Below are 21309 nucleotides of genomic sequence, written 5' to 3'. Positions count from 1 at the left end.
TGGCAGGCTGGAGAGGCTTGGGAGGGGCCGGAGGCACTTTCCCGAGTGGTCAGGCTTTGGGCGGCGCCGTTATCCAGAGGCAAGCCCCTACCTAGCAGCCTCTCCTGGTCTCGAGAAAGAGGGCCCAGAAACCCCTCACTTGAAAGTTGAGCTGAACTCAGCGATAAAGGGAGCAAGTTTCTTTGAAGCCAGAATAAAAATTCACAGTGCCCAGTGGCTGGCTTGTCCCTCAAGATGCTGGGACATGAGGGACAGAGGGGCACCAGGTCGCACACCAGGGGTGCATTGGGGAGCGACAGCCAGCCCTGGCCAGTGCTCAGTCCCAGGGAGTCCGCACAGCCACCTGTCCCTGAACCCACCCTAGCCTCCCCCTGGGCACCACCGTTGCCTCCTCCAGGAAGCTTTCCCAGACTCATCCCCACCACTGCTGCATGGGTGCTCTGCTGTCGTGCCTCCCTCAGTCTCTGAACTCTGCAGTAAGCAGGCCCAGATCCTGTTACTGGGCCTCAGCTCCCTGACTGACCAGCCAGAGTACTGATATACAGTGCCTGCTGGAAGTTGTGCAGGGGGCGATGGTGGGACCCAAGTGGGTGCCAGGCCTGGGATGGGGAGGGAAGCCAGCCAGGAGCAGGAGTGTGACCAGGACTGCAGATTGTTGGAGCCCTGGGCTTTGTTTACATGGGGTTCCATGGCCGGGGCTGGGGGTGGTGGGGGCAGCCACCTCGAAGCCTCCCTTTCCCCAGCTGACTGGGTCAGCAGACAAAGGGGGGCGTTGGAACCAGCAACAGGTACCTGGACGTGACCCCCCCGAGTCCCTGAACTCCATGAGCTGGGGACAGACAGGATGGCCAGGCCCAGCCTCTCCTCACTGCCCCTTCCCACAAACACATCATCTGCATCCCCTGCCCCTGGATACCCCAGACCAAGGCAGTGAAAACCACCAGTGACCTCCTGTGGCGGGCCCCTGTGCCAGAGATCTGGGCCGGAAGGCCCCGGAGAGTGAGACCCAGGCAGCCAGTCCAGTCTGGAGGCCCCCACCCCTGGTGCAACCAGGGAACCCACCCTCCTCAGGGGACAGATGATGGGACCTGTCCCAGGAGGGCAGGGAGGACCTGGGAGCTGCCTGCGACCACACGACAAGAAAGACGAGAGAGACAAGAGAGCACAGATCTGAACCAGGTGTCTGTTTATTTTTTGGAAAGCACGTCTGCCGGTTTGGCCCCCACAAGGCAGGAGTCCCTGAGAACAGAGACTGCTCCGAGCCTGCTGACAAGCAGAGAACAGCCGCCCAAACTCAGGGCCGTTAACAGTACAAAAAGTAACAAAACTGAATCTGTGGCTTTCTTTCCCAAGCTTTGAAAGGTAGCAGTCTGAGCTATAAAAGTCTAGAAGCATTGCGTAAGAAGTGTTAAATCTACAGCAAATACATCTTGTAAAAACTCAATAAATTATATATATAGATATATATAAACTTGTAACATCTAATAACATCTGAACCTGCATGCAGGGGTGGCCCCCCCTGAAATTGCCTCCCTGCCTGGAACACATGGCAATTAGAAGAAATTGTATGAAAATACCAGCTTGCTTTGAAGTCTAAAAAAATAAATCTCCTAGAGAAAAATCCTATAGAAATCTACTTCTCCTGCAAAAGAAGGCCAAAGGAAATAAAATATCCTCATGGAATCATCTCAAACTATTAATGACCCTTTAGGGTGCCTGGGGGTTGGCTCCAGCCTTGGGGTGCAGGCTTGGAGGCACCCTCAGCAATCCCCTAAACGAAGCATAAACCTTTTCACTGTTAATAAGTTAAACCTCTGCCATGCGGCTGGCTAAACACTAGGGCCCTGGGGAGCGACAGGACATGGCTCTGGGGGTCGATAAATAACTTTACAAATATTCGGGTCCAAGGACAGAAAAGCCCCTCCCTACCCCGTGGTTTCTGCGTTTGTCTCAACAGCAGTCCCCTGGGCCTCCCCAGGCTAAGGGGCCCCGCCCCCTGCCCCTGCACCCTCAGGGTCCCGAGCCTCAGTTGTACCGGCCTGCCTTCTCCCATATAGATATTTATATATATACGTATGTGTATATCATATTACACAGCATCTATTTATATAAATGTACACTCATTTCTGGAATAAACCTTTCAGATAGAAGTTAAAGGCTCCTGCCTTCAGGTACCCGTAATTTCAGTCTCTGTGGGGGCAGGGTGGGGAGTGGGGAGGCCTGGAGGTGGGGGCTGCTAACACCCCAGGAGGAAGGTGCCACTTGTGGGGGGAGGTGCGCCACACGGGGGCTTCCCTGTAGGCTCAGCTTGGGCGCTTGGAGGGGCCTCGGCCCGCTCTGGACACAAGAGCCTGGCCAGCACCCCCCACCCCGGTGCTCCCTGTGGGGGGCCGGGGGCGGGGCAGGGAGCCCGGAGAGGGGCCCCATGGGAGGAGCCCCTTACATTCTACGTTTGGTCCCTGGTGCTGCCCGTCCAGGTGGCCAAGAGGTCACCGCACAGCAGGGCGAGCACCCCAGGGACCCCAGAGCACACATGCGTGCGTGCACGCACGCCCACACACACGCACACACACACGTGACGCTGTCTGTCCATCCGTCCACCCGTTCCAGGTCTTGGGCCCGGGCCGGCGGGACCCGGTGATCATGGCACGCCAGCGGCAGCATGGTGGGCTGGGGTCTGTTCTCACATTGATGGGGGCTCGGCCAGCTGGCCGCGGCCCTTCACGTCCGCGAGCCTCCGCTGCCGGATGGGGCCGGGGGCAGCAGGTCGTGAGCGAACACGGAGTCGTCCCCCGAGGAGCCGGAGCTGGGGGTGTCCTGGCCGCCCGGCGAGTACTGCTCGAAGGGCACCGACAGGTCCAGGTACTCCTGCGGGCGGCAGGCGGGCTGCGGTCAGCGCGGCACAGGCTCCGCACGGGAGCCCTCGCGGGGCGGGGCGGACCCACACTCACGTCGGTGGACGTCACGGTGAGCACACGGTCCAGGTCCTCCACCAGCTGCTTGAAGGTGGGCCTCTGCGAGGGCGCGGCGTGCCAGCACTCGCGCATGATCATGTACCTGAAGGAAACGCAGGTCGGCCCTGCGCTGCATTCCCAGTGCCCCGCCCTCGGGGCTGGCCTCCCCCTCCCCCGCGGCGGGCGCGCACTCACAGGTCATGCGTGCAGTTGGCCGGCTTGTCCATGCGGTGGCCTTCCTTCAGCAGCTTGAAGAGCTCCTCCACGGGGATGCCGGGGTACGGCGAGCCCCCCAGCGTGAAGATCTCCCAGAGCAGGACCCCGAAGGACCAGCTGTGGGTGGTAGGGGGCACGGCCGCATCAGCCCTGGAACAGACCCGAGCGCAGGGCTCGGGCCAGGGGGCTGCCCCCAAGAGCTTCCCAGTGCCTGCCCCCAGCGGCCTGTGCTCCACCCCCCGCCCACGCCCCTGCGAAGTCTGGGGCCACATACACGTCACTTTGGTGGGTGTAGACGCGGTCAAACAAGGCCTCGGGTGCCATCCACTTCACGGGCAGGCGGCCCTGGGGGGAGGAAGGGGGCGTGTTGGCTGCCAGGCGCCCTCCTGGCTCGAGGGCCCCCACCTCCTCGGGCTGAGCTCACGTTTGTGGTCTTTTTGTAGTAGTCGAGGTTGTGCACGTCACGAGCCAGGCCGAAGTCGGCGATTTTCATCACGTTGTCCTCAGTCACCAGCACGTTGCGGGCCGCCAGGTCCCTGTGGATGCACTGGGGGTGGAGGGCGCGGGTTTGAGCCAGTCCCACAGCCTCTCCAACCACCGCGCCCTGTCCCACCCCCCGGCCCCGCTCACCTTCTGCGAGGCCAGGTACTCCATGCCCCGCGCCACCTGGTAGGCGCAGGACACCAGGTCTTTGAAGGTGAGCTGCTCCTCGGGCAGCCGGCAGGTGTCGAAGGAGTAGTCAGTGCCCGGGGGCCGCCGCGCCCGCAGGTATTCCCGCAGGTTGCCCTTGGCCGCGTACTCCACCAGCACGTACAGGGGCCCTGGGGGCGCGGGAGGGGCTCAGAGGGGCGCCCTGCTGGCCTCCCACCGCTCCGCCCCCGCGCGGCCCCGCCCCCAGCGCCTGCGTGCGGCCCCCGCTCACGGCCCTCACCGCCCTGAGTGCAGGCTACTCCCACCGGTCCGCATGAAGCCCCACCCACCTCCCCGCGTGCGGCCCCGCCCACGTGCAGGCCCCGCCCACCGCCCCGCCTGCAGAGCCGCGCTCTCACCGCCCTGCGTGCAGGCGCCTAGCAGGTTGATAATGTTCTTGTGTTTTCCGATCATCTTCATCATCTCCATCTCGGACACCAGGTCCGATAAGTCCTTATCCGTGGCGTCATCTGTGCGGGGATGGGCAGCGGAGTCAGGCAGGGCCGTCCAGCCTGGCATGGGCCCCCTCGCCACATCCCACCCAACCATCACCTTTCAGCATCTTCACGGCCACCGTGACAGGCTTGGCAGCTCGGTCCTTGTCGATGCCAATGGCCTCTGCCATGACCACCTGGCCGAAGCAGCCCTCCCCGAGAGGCTTGCCCAGGGTCAGCCTGGTAGCAGAAGCAGAGGGGCCATGAGCACACCTGCCTGCTTGAGGCCCTCTTCCAGGCAGCGCGAGGTCAGGCCGCCGCCTCCAGGAAGCCCTCCACACTCGCCCCAGCAGCCCTGCTAATGGTGATAAAGGACACTACCCCCTGACCTCTTGACTGTGAGGGCACTTTTCCAAGAGTGGGGTCCCCCTCACCCATCTCAGAGGGGGCGTCCAGCCCCATGTTCATCAGAGGCCTAACTGACTCCCATCTGAATTCAGTCAGGCCCAAGTGGGAACCCCTCCCCACCATGGGACCCCCATCCTCTGTGCCCCCACACTCCCGACCGGGGCAGGGCCCCAGGCCTGCGCACACTACTGACCGGGCCCGGGACAGCTCCCACTTGGGGTCGGCGGGCAGCTCGAGCTCAGAGACGTTGGCCAGGGTGGGGCCCTCGCCCGAGGACAGCCGGGCAATGCGTACCAGCGGTGTGTTGGAGCTCATGGATGAGCTGGACTCCAAGGACACCTGCTGGGTCGGCAGGGGCAGGTTGGTGCCGCGGGGCCGGGCAGCCAGGGCCCGGAGTGCGGCTCCCACGGACCACATGCCCGAGCAGGGCCTGACTTCTGCCCCTGTGGTGCTGAGTGGAGGTTTTTAACACGTTTTGCCCCGGAGTAACCTGGCTCTGCGGGGTGACTGTGAAGACCAGGGAGGGCTTGGCTCACACCCCTATATCCTCAGATTCTACAGACCGGACGCACTCGGGGGCCAGGGCAGCGGGCCGGGCAAGGGCACGGGTGGGCTCGGAACCTGGTATCTACTTTCTGTTACCTGTCGCTTGAGCGGGAAGCGGGAGACCTTGTGCACCGCGGGCGAGCCCAGGCCCTTCTTGGGGGGGCTCCTCAGGCGGTAGAGCGTAACGGCGGCCACGGCCAGGATGAAGAGGAGGAAGCCCAGCCCGTAGCTGAGGACACCCGCGAACACACCGCCAGCCTCACCGGCTTCCACCAGCTCCTCCTCAGCTGCAAAGACACAGGCGTCGGCAGCCTGGCCCAGCATCACGGGGGCCCGCGCGCTGCCCCAAGCTGGAGCTGCGGGCAAGGTGGGGGGCCAGGACAGGGTACAGACCCCACCCCCGGTGGGGTTGGGGGGAGTGCCAAGGCCTCATTGAGTCTTCAGCAGCCAGAAGTGCGCAGGCCACGAGGAGCAGACAGACCCAGGAGAGAAGAGAGCCCAGCAGAGCCAGCAGCACCCTCACCCACCACCCGGGAGATGCCAGTACCACCGCATCAGCTGCCGGGGACCCCGCTGGGCCGGGGCGCTATGGGGGGAGGCACATCTGGGCTAAGACAGGGCCGAGTGGACTTTGCCCGCAGGCCGGGTGCAGAACCCGGCCGGAGGGCTCTGCAGTCCCCTGGCCTCTCCGGCGGCACTGGCGCGTCCCGAGCCCCAAGAGGACAGAGCGAGAGCAGCAGAAGCTGGTACCTGGCAGCACCACCAGCCACGCAGAGTGATGGGAAAACCCGATAGAATTGCCCGCCAGACATGTGTACTCCCCCGCGTCCTCAAAGGTGACATTGCGCAAGGATAGAACCTCTAGCTCCTTGTCGGTGGTGTTAGCGCCCGCCGTCTACAAAGAGAGAACACAGCGCGATAGGAGAGTGCCAAGAGCAGCCCACGGGCACCGCAGCCAGAGTCCACTTGGCACCGATCCGGCCAGGCTGCAAGGAAAACGCCGCCACCACCACCGCGACTGCGGCCACTGCGGCCGAGCGGCCTCTGCCCCGCGCGTCCACACCGAGCCCGAAGCCAGTCCCTCCACCGGCGAGTCCTCTGTCCCAGGTGAGCCAGACGTGTTGGCTGTCAGCATAGCAGGCAGGGCGCACGTGCACCGGGGGAAGAGGGCAGGCGGGGGGGCAGGGAGGTTGCGGGGGGTGCGGCAACAGGGCCGGGCAGAAGTGAGCAGCCATGGGAGCTGGGGCCAGAGACAGAGGAGGGGACAGAGAGACGGACAGACAGAAAGAAAGGGCGCAAGTGTTAGAGCAGCTGCAGACGGGTGCTCAGGCCCGGCCCTGGGGCAAGAGCATCGGGGGCACAAACGGGGTGCAGGTGGGTCAGTGCAGGCCGTGGGGGATCAGAGCAGGCAGTCACAATGGAGGCCGGGGGGGTCAAGGTGCAGAGGCGGCCACGCCGGGAGCACAGTGTGAGCCAGGGTCGTGGGGCGGGATGGTGGGGCGTGCGGGTGGGCACAGGGCCAGGGCATCGGAGCTGGAGCTCGGCGTGCCAGGCAGGCGTGGGACAGAGCTGTTACCTGCTGGGGGCCCGTGAACACGCAGCCAAAAGGCCTTCTCAGCCACGCCTATGAAATTGGAGGCTCGACAGAGGTACTCGCCCCCATCACGCTCGGACACATTGGCCAGGCGGAGGCGGGCGTCGGCCTCCGCACTCTCACTGATCCACGACTGCGGGGACAAGAGACCCGGCTCAGGCGCGGGGGCCCCGCCGGACACACGGGCGTGACTGCCGAGGAGCTGGCCCTCGCCCGGCCCCGAGGAACGGGTGGGCAGACCAGGCGGCGCCAGCCAGGAGGGCTGCCTGGAGGAGGCATGGAGACACCTCACGGCGGGCACTGTGCTCACACTGGACACAACTGCCCGTCATGCACCCCCGCCGCCCGCTGACCCTCAGAGAGGCCCTCCTCGGGGCGCTCAGACCGCCCACCCCTGGGGTCCCAGCCACAACGCTGCCAGGCCTGAGAGCTCCGGGCACCGCCCCGCCCCCAGTCTGTACTCCTGATCCCGCCCCTCAGCCCCATCGTGTGTCTTAACAGATGTTTCTCTTTGGGCGGCAAATGTCGCAATCGCCCCAACTCGGGTGGCCCCCACCCCCAGGGCCATGGGAACCGAGCGGACACAGCCCTGCCCTGAGGGCCCAGGGAGGCGCCTGGGCAGGCGGTGGAGAGCTCCGCTCTGGGTCTGCAGGCCAACGCGGACAGACCCTGCCCCCCAGGCCGACCCCGCTGCATCTCCCCCAGGCCCAGACCGACAGGCCTCCGGCCTGGCACACCCTCCCCGCCCAGCCGGCCGGTGGCGGTGCCCACCTTGAGCACGGTGACGTAGGGCGTGCCGTCGGGCCCCACCTTGCTGCCGTTCACCTCCACGTGCTTGAGCCACTGGATGTGGGGCTGGGCGTCGCTGTAGACCTTGCAGTGGAACTCCACATCGCTGCCCAGCACGGCTGTCTGGTTGGCGGGCAGCCCGGCCTGTAGGATGGGCCGGTGCGGAGAGCGCTCTGCGGGGCGCGGGGAGGGCTTCAGAGGCTGCCGGCCTGCGCGCCGCCCCCGCCCCCGCCCCCGCGTCCGGGGCCTCACCCAGCACGTCCAGGGTGTAGGTCTGCTGGATTCTGCCGAACTTGTTCTCCACGACGCACGTGTAGTTGCCGCGGTCCGAGGGCACCACGCTCTCCATGACCAGGCTCCACTGCTGCTGCCGCAGCTGCAGGTGGACTCCGGTGAGCGGACGGCGGGCGCCGTGCCCCCCACCCCCCGCCCTGCACCGCCCCCCTCCGCGGGCCCACCTTGATTCCCCCGATGCGGTGCTCGCCCCGGAACTCCTTGCCGTTCTTCAGCCAGGTAATGGATGGCGTGGGGTTGCCAGCAGCCGGGCAGCGGAAGCGAACCGTGTTGGCGGCCGGCACCGCTAGCAGCTTCTTGTCCATCCGCTCAGGCCGCGTCCAGTAAGGGGCCCCAGCTGTCCGGGGGGGGAGGGAGGGAAGGCTGTGACGGGGTGGGGTGGGTAGAGGCTTGCCTGTCCCTCTCCAGCCTGTTTCCCGCCTGCGGAGGGGATGTCAGCCTTTTGAAGATCCCCGCCCAGGGCTGGACGAGCTTCCAGTAGCCTGAACGCCACCTCCTGGCACGCCCAAAGCCAGGTCCCCTCACTTCCCTCAAACGCCAGCTCCAGTTGGGGGGTCCAGGGCACCGCACTGTGACCCAGGACGCAGAGGTGTCTCAGGATCACCGCCCACCTAGGTGGGCCCATCGGGGTGGGCCCACCAACTGGCACAGGGACCAGGGCACACCAGGTGAGGACGCCCGGCTCAATGGATGGGCACCACCCAGCCACCCAGAGAACCCGGAGCCTTGAGGCTGGCTGGGAGCCCGCGGGCATCTGCGAGACCGCAGGCCACGCTCTGCCCCGTGGGTGACAGGACATTGGGAGGCCCTGCTCCCCACCCTGCCTTCTGGGACTGTCCAGCCCCACCCTCACAGCCCAGCTGGTTTTTCTCCTTTGGGGCTGGGCTGGTGAGGCCAGCAGCCCCACCAGCTGCCTGGCTCCCTGTGCTGCAGCCACAGGGGAAGACCACCCCCAGAGTGGGCGGGGCCCACCAGGGTGGAGGGAGAAGACGGACAGGGCACCCACTGGGTCCCCTCACCTCCACCCCACATCTCGTGGCATTGCAAACTCAGCTCCTCCAAAAACAGCCCACCTCCCCAGACCGGCCCCTCCACGCTGGGCAAAGCCCCCTGCCACTTGCTGTTCCAGGCCCAGGTACCTGGGTGCTGGCACCCGCAAGCTGCCACCAAGAACCACTGCGGCAGCCCCTTCCCAGTACACGCACCTGCGCCCGACACCCACGGCCCGCTGGCATCCATGGCCCACTGGCACCCAGACACCCTGATGCCCACGGCCACGCTGGCACCCAGACACCCACAGACACCCTAACACCCACAGCCACGCTGGCACCCATGGCCACGCTGGCACCCAGACACCCTGACACCCACGACCATGCTGGCACCCATGGCCACGCTGGCACTCACGGCCACACTGGTACCCTGACACCCACGGCCACGTTGGCACCCAGACACCCACAGACACCCAGACACCCTGACACCCACGGCCACGCTGGCACTCACAGCCACGCTGGCACCCTGACACTCACAGCCACGCTGGCGCCCAGACACCCAGAGACACCCTGACACCCATGGACACCCTGACGGCCACACTGACACCCACGGCCGCATGGACACCAGACACTTACAGCCACTCAACACCCATGTCCTCCCCCTTTTGCCTAGGCTATCCCAGGTGCCTCCCATTTGTCTGAACCCGTCTGCCTCCCCCTGCCCTGGTTCACGCCACGCGGGAGTGACCCCAAGCCTGGCCCCCCAGCCCTGGCCATACCAGCCCCCTGGGTGCTCCTGGAGCCCCGGCCCCCAGCCCTGTAGCACAGTGTGCCCCCCACGCCTCACCTGCCCCCAGAGCCTGGGGTGGGCACCCGTCACCCCACACGGAGGCGGTCCCCGGGCCTCGGTCTCGTGGGGCGGGCAGGGCGGGGCCCCAGTGGGCAGGCAGACCCCCACTTGCGCAGCCCCGTGCACCTGGAGCCTGGTCTCACCTGTGTCCTCGGCCTCGTCGTCCCCACCTTCGTCGTCCCCTGAGGACGGAGCATCTGTAACGCAGGTGAGAAGGCAATGCGAGGAGTGGCCTACGGCCGGGCCTCCCTGCACCTCCCCACCGGAGCGCCCTCGCCACTACCTGTCACGCGCACGCTGAAGAGGCACAGCAGCCGCTGGGAGAGGCGCTGGCGGCAGCTGTAGGCTCCGGCGTCCTCGTGGGAGGCGTTGAGCACCTGTAGCCGCTGCGGCCCCACCAGGACGCGGTCCGAGGGCGCCAGGCCCACGCCGTCCTTCACCCAGACGGTGGGCTCTGTGGGCACCCCCGCCGGCAAGCGGCAGCTCAGCTCCACGGTGTCCCCGCTGCCAAAGGCCCGCTCCTGCGGGCTGGGCTCCGGGCCCGGGACCTCTGTGGGCAAGATGCGGGTGTGAGGCAGGTGTCCCCACACAGCACCGGACGCACCAGGCCGTTTGGGGCCTGGAGGCGGGGACCGGGGAAGCAGTCCTGCCAGCCGTCCCGTAGGGCGTGCCGGGACAGGGATGACCATCAGCGGTGCCAGGGCCGACCCTCCTATGTTGGCGACCCGCAAGGAGACGGGTGGGGGCCCGCGCCAGTCAAACGCTGTGTGGACACGGGACACTCCGGAGTGTCGTGAAGTATTCCTCCTGCTTTTTTTCCAACCACTTGGAAATGTTTAAGATCCACGCTGACCTCACAGGCTCAGCATGCGGGAGGTGGGCGCGCATGCGTGGCTGACTTCGTGGAGACTTCAGCTGGGGATGACACGGGGAAGGGACAAGGCAACTCATCCCAGGAGGGGGTGCCCCTCACCCCGGGACCTGAGAACAGATACTGCCCAGCATACAAAGGAGCACCCCAAACTTCCCAGAACGTCTGGGTGCTGAGACGGGAAAGGCCGGCCTGGGGTGGAGGTCCTCAGGGGCCTGGCCGGTCTACACGCCGACCCAGAAGGGAGCGTCTTGGACCTCAACTAGCCTCGGCAGTGAGCACCAGGAAAGGGATCAGAAATGCATGCGGGTGTGGAACCGGGTCTGGCTGGTGGGATGAGGGGACTGAGAACCCCACGTTACAGACGTGGACGCAGGTGGGAGCAGGAGGGCTCCAGGCTCGGCTGGCGGAGGGGCCAGCATAGGGCCCCCAGGCCAGGCGGGCAGCCCCAGCCCACCTCCCCCGCAGGTGCCAAGAGGCTGGGCTGGAGGGTCCTTGCGGATGTCCGCTAGGCCCCCGGGCCCTCCCCCTGCCCAGCGCCCACCCAGATCCCAAGGGGCCAACAAGGCCCAAGACCCAGGGGCTGACCGCCTGCCCAGGTCTCGCTGCCAGGGCGGACAATGCCTGGGCAGCCTGGGCTTCAGGCCCGGGACAAGGCTGGGTGGTCCTGCCGTGCAGACCCAGCTGGGTTCGCCGCACCCTTACTTGTCATTCTGCTGACGCGTGGCCTAGATTCGAGGCCCAGCTGCCCACTCTGGCCACACCAACTCCTCGGACAGGCCCTGCTCAGCCTGCCCACCTCGGAGGCCCACCGGCTCAGGGCCCACCAGGGGGGTCCTTCAACTGTCTGTGGCGTCTGCATCCCCTGGGCCCCCAGGCAGGGCTCCCGGCCTGACAGGCAGCCCCCAGTCCCAGCCACGGTGTCGTGTGGGGACCACCCAGGGCTGGGAGCCGGCTGAGGCCCCCCAGAAGGCCAAGAACAGGCTAGCTGTGGCCGCCTCGGCCTCAGGCCCCGGCCCAAGGGCAACAGCGGTTGGTTCTGGGTTGGTCTGGGAGGCGACGGCAGATCAAGCCACCCGCACAAGTATCCGCTTCAACCCGGTCCAGCAGGGGCTGGGAGGATTCAGAACGGACCCCAGGCCGGACTCGCCTGCAGTCATCGCTGGTGGGGGGGCGGGGGAAGGCGGGGCCTGGACCCAGCCGAGGGCCAACCTCTGACCTGCCCGCCATCCTGCCCCACCGCATGGCAGCAGACCCGGGCAGGGATGATGGGGGCATCACTCCTTCCCGCAGGTCCAGCCCACCAGGCCCACCCTGCGCCACAGGGGACCTGGGGAGACCAGGAAGGGCCAAGAGGGTGGTCAGGTAGGGAGATACAGAGTGACGGACAGGACGCAGCGGGCAGTCTGCCTTGGGGTGGGGGAGAGGGGGCACGTGCCGGAGACTACTCAGCCCCCTGTCCCCAAGGACTTCGGGAAAAGCCTTCCTTGATCCATACAAGAGGGCCTTCCCATACCCGCACAGCCACAGGGGCCACACCTGGCGGACAACAAACGTCATCTGTGCCCGGTGGGTGCCGGGTGCCACGTGCCAGCGTCTGTCCCCGAGGGCCCACAGCACCTGCTCCCGCCTGCACCCCCAAAGCCTAAGCTCATTGAGGGGCGCCAAGGGGTACCACGCCCTGGAGAAGCCACGCCAGGCCCTCCTCTGGCCCTGTCTCCCAGGCCCAGAATCCCCGTGACACTGCCACTCACCACCGGTGACTCAGTTTCCCCCACTGTCAGAACAGGGAGGCCACCCAAGTAGGGGACTTGAGACCCATTCTGCCCTGGGGCTATGCCCCAGGATTGCTGTCCACCCGGCCAGAGCTGGAGCCCATCTGTGGGGAAGGCTGCAGCCTCTGCTGGGGGAACTTGCTCCTGGTTTGGAGTCACTACAGTTGTTCTGTCGCTCAGTCCTGTCCAGCTCTTTGTGACCCCAAAGACTGCAGCACGCCAGGCTCCTCTGTCCTTCACCATCTCCTGGAGTTTGCTCAAACTCACATCCTACAGTTCACTCATTCACTACAGCTGAGGCCTCCTCAACGCATGGGAGTGTGCCCGGGTCAGGGGAGACCAGGAGAACAAGGATTGAATTCAGACCTGACTCAAAGGAGCCCCCTGGAGCTGCTGGAAGAGAAGAGCCCTCAGGTCCTGGACGCGCAAAGCTCTCCGCCACCAGGTACATGCTTTCAACAGCCCAGAGGGCACCCCAACAGGGACCCTGAAGTCAGGGCCTTCCCCTCTCTCCCCCGGCCCCACCTGGAAAGAATCTGAAAGGTTTGGTAACAAAGTTAGAAAAAGAAAGGGGTGGGATTCGGAGGCCTGACTAATTCGGAGGCTAATGAGGGTTTACAGGATTATCCAGCCTAATCCTCCTACAACCGGCCACCAGGACTCCTGAACGGGCAAGGAAACTGAGGCTTCGGGCAAGCACCCGACCTGGGGCCCAAGCAGGGCCTGGGGTTAAGGACCCGCCCCTGAGAGAGGCTCCCCACCACAAGCCATCATTCACTTCTGAATCCAGGCCGCCCCTCCCCCAAACCACTGCCTGGCACTGTGTCCCCACCTCCAACAAGACCCCAGCTCCTCTCTGGGCCCAACTGTAAAATGGGGTGTGCTGGGCCCCAGACAGGGCCCCACATGGGACTTGAGGGCCTGAGGGGTAGGGCGGGGACGCTCTGCAGCTCCACACAGAGGCTCAGAGGCCAGAAGTCCAGCCTCGGGCTCAGCCCAGGTTAATGAACCACCCAGAGGCCCGTGGGGCTCAAAGTCCAGCCCTGCCGAGGAGCAGGCAGGGGAGGCTGCCACCAGGGCCTTCCTGAGACGTGCCCCGAGCCCCCAGGGACCCCTCCCTGAAGGGTAGGGGCCCCTGCCCATGCCCTCACTGAGAACGTGGCTCCACGTGGAAAGGAAGGCTCCCGGGATGGCCGGGGCAGTCCTGCTGCGGAACCTCCTCCACTGTCCTTGACCTCTGCCGGCTTCGCGCCATAACTTATGGTCCTGGGAGAGAGCCAGGCTGGGACCTTTGTAAATTTCACGAGGCCTCTGCAGCTCCTTCAGGAACCGGATTAAGTTTATTGATCTTTCAACTGGCTACCTGTTTCGCCAACTTTCCTGCAGAGGCAAGGGCCCGGTCCTCGGTCTTTCCACCCCAGGCCCGCATCTGGTGGGGACGCCGGCAGTCCCTTAAGGTGGGGCGGGGGTTGGGGGGGCCCGCTGCCCGTCCCCCCCCCAGCCCCCAACTCTGCGCCGCAGGGGGTCCAGGAGGCCCGGGCCCCGCCCTCCGCCCCTCCCCCGGGGCTAGTTGACATTCCCCAGCCGTAGGGAGTAATATCTTTATCTGAATGCGAATGCTAATTCGGCCCCCCCACCCCCCGCGGCCGCCTATTCGGCGCCCCTGGAAGCGGGGGCCGCCCTAGCAGGCGCTAAAAGCGCGCGCTGACCTCCCGACGGCCTCTGTCACGCCGCTGAATGACACGCACATTCAAGCGCCGGGCCCACTTTCATTCATAAAAAAATGACATTGTTCCGGGAGGCCGCCGCCGCCGCCGCCGCAGGAAGGGGCGCGGGGGGCTCGGGGAGGGGCGGGCCGCCATCTGCCTGCGTCCAGCCCGCGGCCGCCGCCTCCCTGGCACCGCGCGCCCGCAGCCGCCCGGCTCACACCTCCCCGCGAGGCCGGGCAGCCATCAATGCGCGTCTGTGGCCGCGCCGAGGTACAAAGGAGCGGCTGTTCGGGTCCCGCCCGGGTGGGGCGTGAGCTCACCGGGCGAAGGCCTCCCTCCGCGCGGCCGCCCGGCCGCGGACCGGGGTGCGCTCAGCCCTCGCACGCGCCGACCCTCTCCAGCGCCCCAAAGTCGTCGGTCTCCAGGGGGGCGGGCTCCCTACGGCCGCCCCCCGGGCCTCCCCTCTCTGCCCGGCCGCCACCGGGAGCCTGACAGAGCGCGTGCCGGACGTGGGCACCCTGAGCGCTCGGCCGGGGGGCTGTGCGCGCTTGCACCTCGGGGGGCCCGGCGCGTGTGCGGGGCGGGGCCCGGCGCCAAGACGCGCTTCAGACCCTCCGCTGCCGACCCTCGACGTCCCGCCGAACCTTGGTCGCCAGAGGGGGACCACAGCCCCACGCCGCTCGGGCATGCGCGCTAACCACTTCCCAGCCCGGCCTGGCGCCCCAGGGGGGCAGTCATCTTAACTCACGGGGCGTGAGAGCTGGGATGGGGGGAACGGAGGCACTAGAAGGTGTCACCTGGTCGTGCAGGCCACTGAGGGGCTGGGGCCCAGCCGCGGGGTGACGCACTTTCATACCCTCCCTTCAAAGTCCAGAGTCTGCTTTGGCTGCAGCTGGCCATGAACTGGGGCCCGAAGGGGGCTGAGGAAGCGGCACCAACAACAGCAGGAACTTTCTGTCAGTGCGGACCCCGCAGAACAATGGGAATCGTGGAGACGCAGCCCCCAAGCCCTCCCGACCGCGCCCGGGGGGCCGGCTGGGGAGCGGCGGGGGGCGGGGAGCGCGGATGCCACCGCGGTGCCCAGCTCGCCGCCACAGCCTCGTACTTGGGTGGCAGCCCTGCGGCTCCAGGCGCCCCACAAACTGCCGCGCCAGCTCTGGCCCCGATCCCCGGGGAGGGCGGGCGGCAGAAACCCGGACGCCGGCCCCGCGATGCCAGCGCACAGCGTGCCCTGGGGCCCACTCAGACATCCAACGCCCCACACCCACCTCGGCGCCCGTTCCCCGGCCCCGCCGCTGCCGCCCGCCGGGTCCCCACGTACCTGCCGCTCTCCGCGCGACGCGGGGCTCCACGCCCGGGGACCCGAGGGCGGCGCCGGTCATGACCGCCACAGCCACGCAAAACGCGAGGGCGCGAGCCGGGGCGCCCATCGCGGGGGCGGGGGGTGCGGCGTCCTCAGGCGGCGCGCGCCAGCATGCTGCCCCCCATGGCCCGGCTCTAGCACCGGCGGGAGGAGGGCGCCGCTGCGGAGTCTGCGGGAGGAAGCAGGCAACTCGTTACGCGGGCGGGCCGGGGCGCGCAGGGGCGGAGGCGGCGGTGGCCGGGCTCCCGCGCCCCGGCCCCTCCGATCCCCGGCCGCCCCGCCCGCCCGCCGTCGCCGCCCAGGGCTCCCGGGCCGCTTGGCGCCGGCCGCCGCCTCCCCACCGCGGTCCCTCCTCCCCCTTCCCTCCCTGGCTGCTGCAGAGCCCTCCCAGGGCGGCGACGGCGGCGGCGGCAAACTTTCCAGAGCGGGAAGCCCGCGCCCCGGCCGGGCCCCACCGCAGACACCGCTTGGGATCCGAGCCCGCCGCGCGCTCCGGACCCCTCGCGCCCGCCGGGTCCCCACGCACCGACCTGGCGGCCCCGGGCGCCCGACTCGCTGAGCGCGGCTCCCGCTCGCGCCCGCCGCGCGCCGGCCCAGCGCCTGCGCCTCGTCCCTCCGGCCGTCCGCTCGGCAGTGCTTGGTGCGCCGGGCCGAGCTGGACCGCGCGGCGTCAGCTGCCCGCGCCGCCGCCGCCGCCACCGCGCACTGAGCCCGGGCGGCCGGGCGCGCAGCAGCCAGTGGGGGCCGGCCCGCTCCCGCCCCGCCCCGCCCCGCCCCGGCCACGCCCGCCCCGACTCGTGGGGCGCGGGGAAACGCCCCTCCCCTGGGGCGGTCCGGGGGCGGGGCCGCGGCCGGCCTGGCCCCTGCCAGCGGAGGGGATTAGAGGGGGCGGGGCGGGGCGGGGGCGCCCGGCGGTCTCGGAGGGCGTGGGAGCCGGCTCCTCCGCGAGGCCCCCTGTCGCACCGTCGGGCCCCCCAGCACAGAGAGGCCGAGCGCGGGTTTCTCTGCACAGTGCGCTGTCCCGGTGGCCACCGGGCCGCCGACCAGGGGCTCAGGCCCGGGGAAGGCTGGGTGGAGAGGGAGCGTAGAGAGGGGTGGTCTCTGCGGGTGAGACTTGTCAGGGAGCCTTCACCGAGACGGAGCCGCACAGGCTAGGCCCCTTGGCGTGAGCAGCCCAGAAAGCCTGGAACCAAGGCCAGTTCGGCCTGCCCGCCTGGGGTTGGGATGCTAGGGGCCTGCACTCCCGGGAGCTGGGGGCCTGCTGCTGCATTTATGAAGCGCCTGCTGCGTGCTCGCAGAGCTCAGCTGCCTGAGTTCCTGGCCTCATCCATGCACACTCCACCCCAGGGAAAGTTTGGAGACAGGGTGCTTGCTGCACATGAGCGTGGAGAGCGCGGCTGGGCGGCCCTGGGTGCAGGACCCCGACTCTGGGGCTCTGAGGAAGGCCGAGGTGGGGGGCTGGTGGCAAAGCCTGAGATGCCTGGAGTGGGCAGAAGAGGACCTGGGGCACGTAAGGCAGGAGGGACCTGCAGGAGCAAGGTGACCCCTGGGCCTGCCTCTGGGCCCCCCAGGCAAGCACCTCTGGCTTCTCAGACTCCGTGTGCCCATCAGCAAATTGGTCAAGGAGAGTGCCTCTGACCTGCTGCTCCAGCCATCCGCTGTTCCAGGGGCAGCCTGGAGACATCCCAGCCTTTGGGGCTAGACCTTGGGACCCTGAAGTGTCACAAGGAAAAGTCAAGTCTGACTCTGTGTTGGAACTATTTGTTTGACTTGCTTGCCGTTCCTTATTTTTTTTTTATCACAATCATACAGAATGACCTGCCTTGGAGAATCCTGCTCCTCTGCCTGTTAAAAAGTGCCTTGATTGCGAACCCTGTCCACCTTCCTCCAGATGGCAGGGAGGAAGAAATCAACACATCGTCCTGCCTAAGGCTTGACATTCTAGGAGGTATTTGCAACATTCATGGACGTTTTCCTTCACTTCCTCACCTCCCCCATCCCTGATCTGTAAAAGAAGCTGGCATCCAGACCCCAATAAGATCGTTCTCGTGAGACGTTAGTGTGCCACCTTCTCAGTCACCTGCTCTCAACCCCTCGTCTCTGGTTCACTGGCCTGCCGCGCGGAGAGCAGAGCAAGCTTGGACTTGCTCACGGAAGGGCCGACTGCTCTGTGCCCGCCCGGCAGATCAGTGCCTGTGCTGTGTGCCGCCTGGCTTGCCTGCTCTGGTCAAGCCCACATCCCCCAGATTGGCCAGGGGCACCATCCGCTTCCATGTGGGTCTGGCCGGTGGGCACTGCTAGTAGGCGAGGGTGGAGGGCACTCCCACTGTGCCCCCCAGAGTGGGCCGTGAGCCCCCGCTTCCTCCAGCAAAGGGCCCTGGTTGACCTCTGGGTGCTCGACACCCTGGATTCCCTTCCCAGGGCTGCTGCACAAATTCCCACCAACTGCTTGGCTGAAATTTTGTCTCTCCCAGTTCTAGGGCCAACAATCTGAAATCAAGGTGTCAGCGGGGCTGTCCCCTGGCCCACACTCCCCAGCCCCATCTCAGACTCTAGGGGAGGGTCCTTCCCGCCTCTTCCTGCCGCTGGCTGTCCTTGGCTTGTGGCTGCATCCGCCCCAATCTCTCCCTCCATAGCCACATGGTTTTTCTTCTGTTGTATAAGGACACTTGTCTTTGGATGTAGGGCCACCCAGATAATCCAGGCTGATCTCTTGATCTCATGAGCTTAATTTAATGACTGTAAAAGACTCTTTTTCCAAATAAGGTCACATTCCCAGGCTCCAGGAGCGGATCTCCCTTTTGGAGGCCCCCTCCTGCCCTTCACCACGCCTCCCCCCGTGGTGGCTGGTACCTTTGGTGCTGCCCATGGTTTGAAGTGGTCGCTCCACTGCAGCCTGTCTCCAATGGCACCGTCGGGTGGCATCTAGGTCAGAGTTCAGGAGCATTTTCACGGCTCTTGGCAGAGGACTCTGCCAAATTGCTTCCAGAGGGTCTGACACTGCTCTTGCCAGCCCCGGAGGAGTCGCTGCCCACTTGGCCCCACCCTTATCACCAGGGGAGGGCACTGCTCGAAGGCATTTTTATTATTCTTGACAAAATAATTTTATTTGTTCACAATTATTGTTTCCAAGTCAGCACGTTCAGCTGGAGCAAGCTGTCCCACGGGACCTTCTTCAGACGGCAGGAGTGCCCCATGCCGGTTCCCTGGGATGGCCAGTGGAGGCGGCCTCCAAAGTGCCCCTGGTAGCCAGGGTTTCGTCACAGCCTGTTGACAGGGCATCTCCCCCGAGACCCCCTGTAGCTCGGCCAGGCTGAGTCCTCCTCAGGCCCACTGGAGCCCAGGGCTTGCTGTTGACCCCTCCCTGCCCACTCCCCACCCCTCAAACACTGACCCCACCTCCCAAGGACCACAGCACTGGGAAGGAAGGTGGGTGTGGAGGCTGAGGGCAGCCGGGCCCAGCCCAGCCCAGTGGGTGAGTCAGAGCTGGGCGGCCCTGCGTGCTGGGGCTTGTGCGGGTGAGCGGGCTGCCGTGGGCCCTGGGTGCGGATCCCAGCGGGCTGTCAGCACCCAGCACCCCCCTCCGCCCCTCCTCACCCCGAGCCCGTCCTGGGCCGACACTGGGTGCACGGCGCCAAGGTGCACTCAGCTCGGGGCAGTTTCAATCTCCGCCCCGCCTGCATCCACAGCTCTCCTGCCCACCGTGGCCGCCACAGTGCCCAACGGGCACCCGTCAATGCCAGAGCTAAGCCGGGGGCCCAGGGCAGGGGAGCCCCAGCCAGAGCCTCCCGCTCAACCCCCTCAGGGACTAAGGCCCAGGGAGGGGCTGCCGCGAACTCGGGACTGGGCTGGGGGAGACCGAGGCCTTCAGGTGTCCAGTGCCCAGCTCCTCTTCCAGGAGGCTCTGGGGAACCCCCACAGGGGCGGCTCAGTCTCTGAGCTCCCCCCTTCTCCCAGCACACATCCCCACCGTCTTTGGAAGTCACCGCCACCCCTGCCTGCTGTCAGGGCCCAGGACTCAGAGCAGGTCAACAAGGGATGAGCAGGGGCCCCTGGGACACCCTGCTGGGCTGGGCTGAACTAGGTCCCTCCCCCCAAGGAAAAACAAGCGGACCTGAGAGAGGTCGTGTCTGACTCTTTGTGACCCATGGACTATAGCCTGCCAGGCTCCTCTGTCCATGGAATCCTCCAGGCAAGAATACTGGAGTGGGCAGCCATTCCTTTCTCCAGGGGATCTTCCCAACCCAGGGATCAAATGTGGCCTCCTGCACTGCAGGCAGATTCTTTACCATCTGAGCCACCAGGGAAGCCCTGGTACATCGTGGGTGATTTCTGCCTTTTAAATTCATTCTCTGAAAATAAAAAGCACAGTTGACTTGCTCATTATAGCAGAGATTTTAAAGAACATGGAAAAGAGAAATTCCAAGGTCCACTGGCCAACACTAACTGTTGTACAAGGTCCATAATTTTAGCTCCGAGCTTCCTGGCAGGCTGAGCAAAAAGGGCAACACCGTGAATCACGTGTTGTTGGAGGCTGTCTTCTCGGATGTGCGCTGACAGCACCGGTGCAGATATTCCTGCCCTTGGTTCACGCTGAATGCTAGGCCTCAAATCCTGACTTCAGGTTTGGAAAATGTGGTTGCTCCCAGATGAGCAATAATAGAGCAGTGCTGTCTGTGGACAGGAGAGTGACGGTGGGCGGGCGGGGTTGTGGCGTGGGTTCTCCTGAGTGCCATCCCAGCTAGGGGGAGGGGCCAGGGAGGTCTACCCCCCAACCCCTCACTGGAGCCTGGCACAGAGGGCTGCCTCAAAGTGCACAAGGGCAGGAGGTGCTGGCTGGGGGAGAGTCTGGCCGGGGAGGGCCAGCATGGTGCGCCGGTGGCCCCCAGGGGGGTGGGCTGGGGAAGGAGGGTGGTGGAGAAGGACCACAGCTGGCCAGGGAGGGGTTAAGGCCTCCACAGCTCCCGGGGCTGGCGGGGGCCAGGCCGGTAGCCGCTGAGCAGCTCAGAAATCTATTTTCCTAAGCGCTTGGCATTTGCCTGAAACCTCAAGTGTATTTTCCCTAAGTTTTATTTTTTCTTTGACCCCAAACTCTGGTAAATTTAAGGGAAATTTAATTATGGTGTTTTGGGTCCATTTACACTTAAACCTTCTCAGCATTTTTTCCAGGACCCTTTTGGAGTTCAGCACGTCTTGGGAGCCTTCTAAATGAGCGTTTTTATTATTATTATTTTTTGAAAAGGTTTTACTCCCCCTGCCCCCACCCCCCAGGACCAGCCTTCCTGCCAAGAATAAACAAGGCTGACTCCACAGGCTCCGGCTGAATTAGGAATCCATCCCCGGCCGCCAGGCCAGCCCCACAGCACGTCACGCCCTCCTCCGTCCGCCAGGCAGCCTTCGCCCTCCGAGCAATGCCCCTTCCCCTGGGTCCTGTTGGCCCTCCCAGGAGGGGGTGGTCACCTGCTCCGGGAGCCTCAGCCACATGCCCTCCCGGGGCGGGGGGACCTCAATTCTTTGCTCTTGGCCCTGCCAGTCCCTGCACGGGTCACCCACGGACCAGCGTCCGCCTGCTGCCAGCCAGAACCCAGGAGTTCAGAGTGGCCACAGGATCCCACAGGTGGCGGTGGCCTCAGCGTCTGTGGCTGGAGGCTGTGGACACTGTCTGGTCCAGGCTGGGGCCAGGACATACCCCCCAGGAGGCAGACTGGGGCACCCCACAACCGGGGGTGGACCTGGGGACAGAAGGACCGAATTCTGGGGTTATGTGGCCCCTGGCAAAGAGCCCACAGGGGCCACCTGCTCACACCGGATGCAGTGTCGGTCCTGT

At 65.8% G+C, this 21309-nt stretch overlaps 1 protein-coding gene across 7 annotated transcripts; it reads right to left on the bottom strand.

Annotated features, from left to right (window-relative positions):
* Positions 1-1169: 1169 nt before the first annotated feature.
* Positions 1170-16194, bottom strand: FGFR3 (fibroblast growth factor receptor 3). Of its 7 annotated transcripts, none has more exons than XM_086404487.1 (18): positions 16013-16194; positions 15441-15651; positions 10048-10314; positions 9908-9961; positions 8090-8262; positions 7884-8007; positions 7614-7804; positions 6825-6975; positions 5345-5535; positions 4896-5044; positions 4413-4534; positions 4220-4330; positions 3801-3991; positions 3595-3717; positions 3445-3515; positions 3150-3287; positions 2952-3057; positions 1170-2868 (listed from the first exon to the last, which is right to left on the bottom strand). In XM_086404487.1, exons 2-18 carry the CDS (start codon positions 15547-15549, stop codon positions 2722-2724), a joined length of 2418 nt encoding a protein of 805 aa, XP_086260613.1. In that variant the 5' UTR covers positions 15550-15651; positions 16013-16194; the 3' UTR covers positions 1170-2721. The 7 variants fall into 7 exon arrangements, with proteins under 7 accessions (XP_086260613.1, XP_086260608.1, XP_086260609.1 ...); XM_086404482.1 differs by having other exon boundaries at positions 4896-5041; positions 16013-16181; XM_086404483.1 differs by lacking the exon at positions 6825-6975 and adding an exon at positions 5999-6143 and having other exon boundaries at positions 16013-16147.
* Between the last annotated feature and the right edge of the window lie 5115 nt (positions 16195-21309).

The sequence above is a fragment of the Bos grunniens genome, chromosome 6, assembly GCF_055505025.1.
Source record: "Bos grunniens cultivar Pamir isolate PY7600 chromosome 6, Bosgru_T2T1.0, whole genome shotgun sequence".
Lineage (NCBI taxonomy): Eukaryota > Metazoa > Chordata > Mammalia > Artiodactyla > Bovidae > Bos > Bos grunniens.
Note: the sequence above shows the minus strand (reverse complement) of the source record. Positions and strands in the feature narration are given on the sequence as shown.

What these genes read in the sequence shown, in the direction of transcription:
- FGFR3 (XM_086404487.1), bottom strand. Translation starts at nt 15,549, where the DNA reads ATGGGCGCCCCGGCTCGCGCCCTCGCGTTTTGCGTGGCTGTGGCGGTC. An exon ending in CGTCGCGCGGAGAGCGGCAG is followed by an intron (nt 10,315 to 15,440) that starts GTACGTGGGGAC and finishes TCTTGCCCACAG; the next exon opens with AGGTCCCGGGCCCGGAGCCC. An exon ending in AGTACCTGGCCTCGCAGAAG is followed by an intron (nt 3,718 to 3,800) that starts GTGAGCGGGGCC and finishes CTCCACCCCCAG; the next exon opens with TGCATCCACAGGGACCTGGC.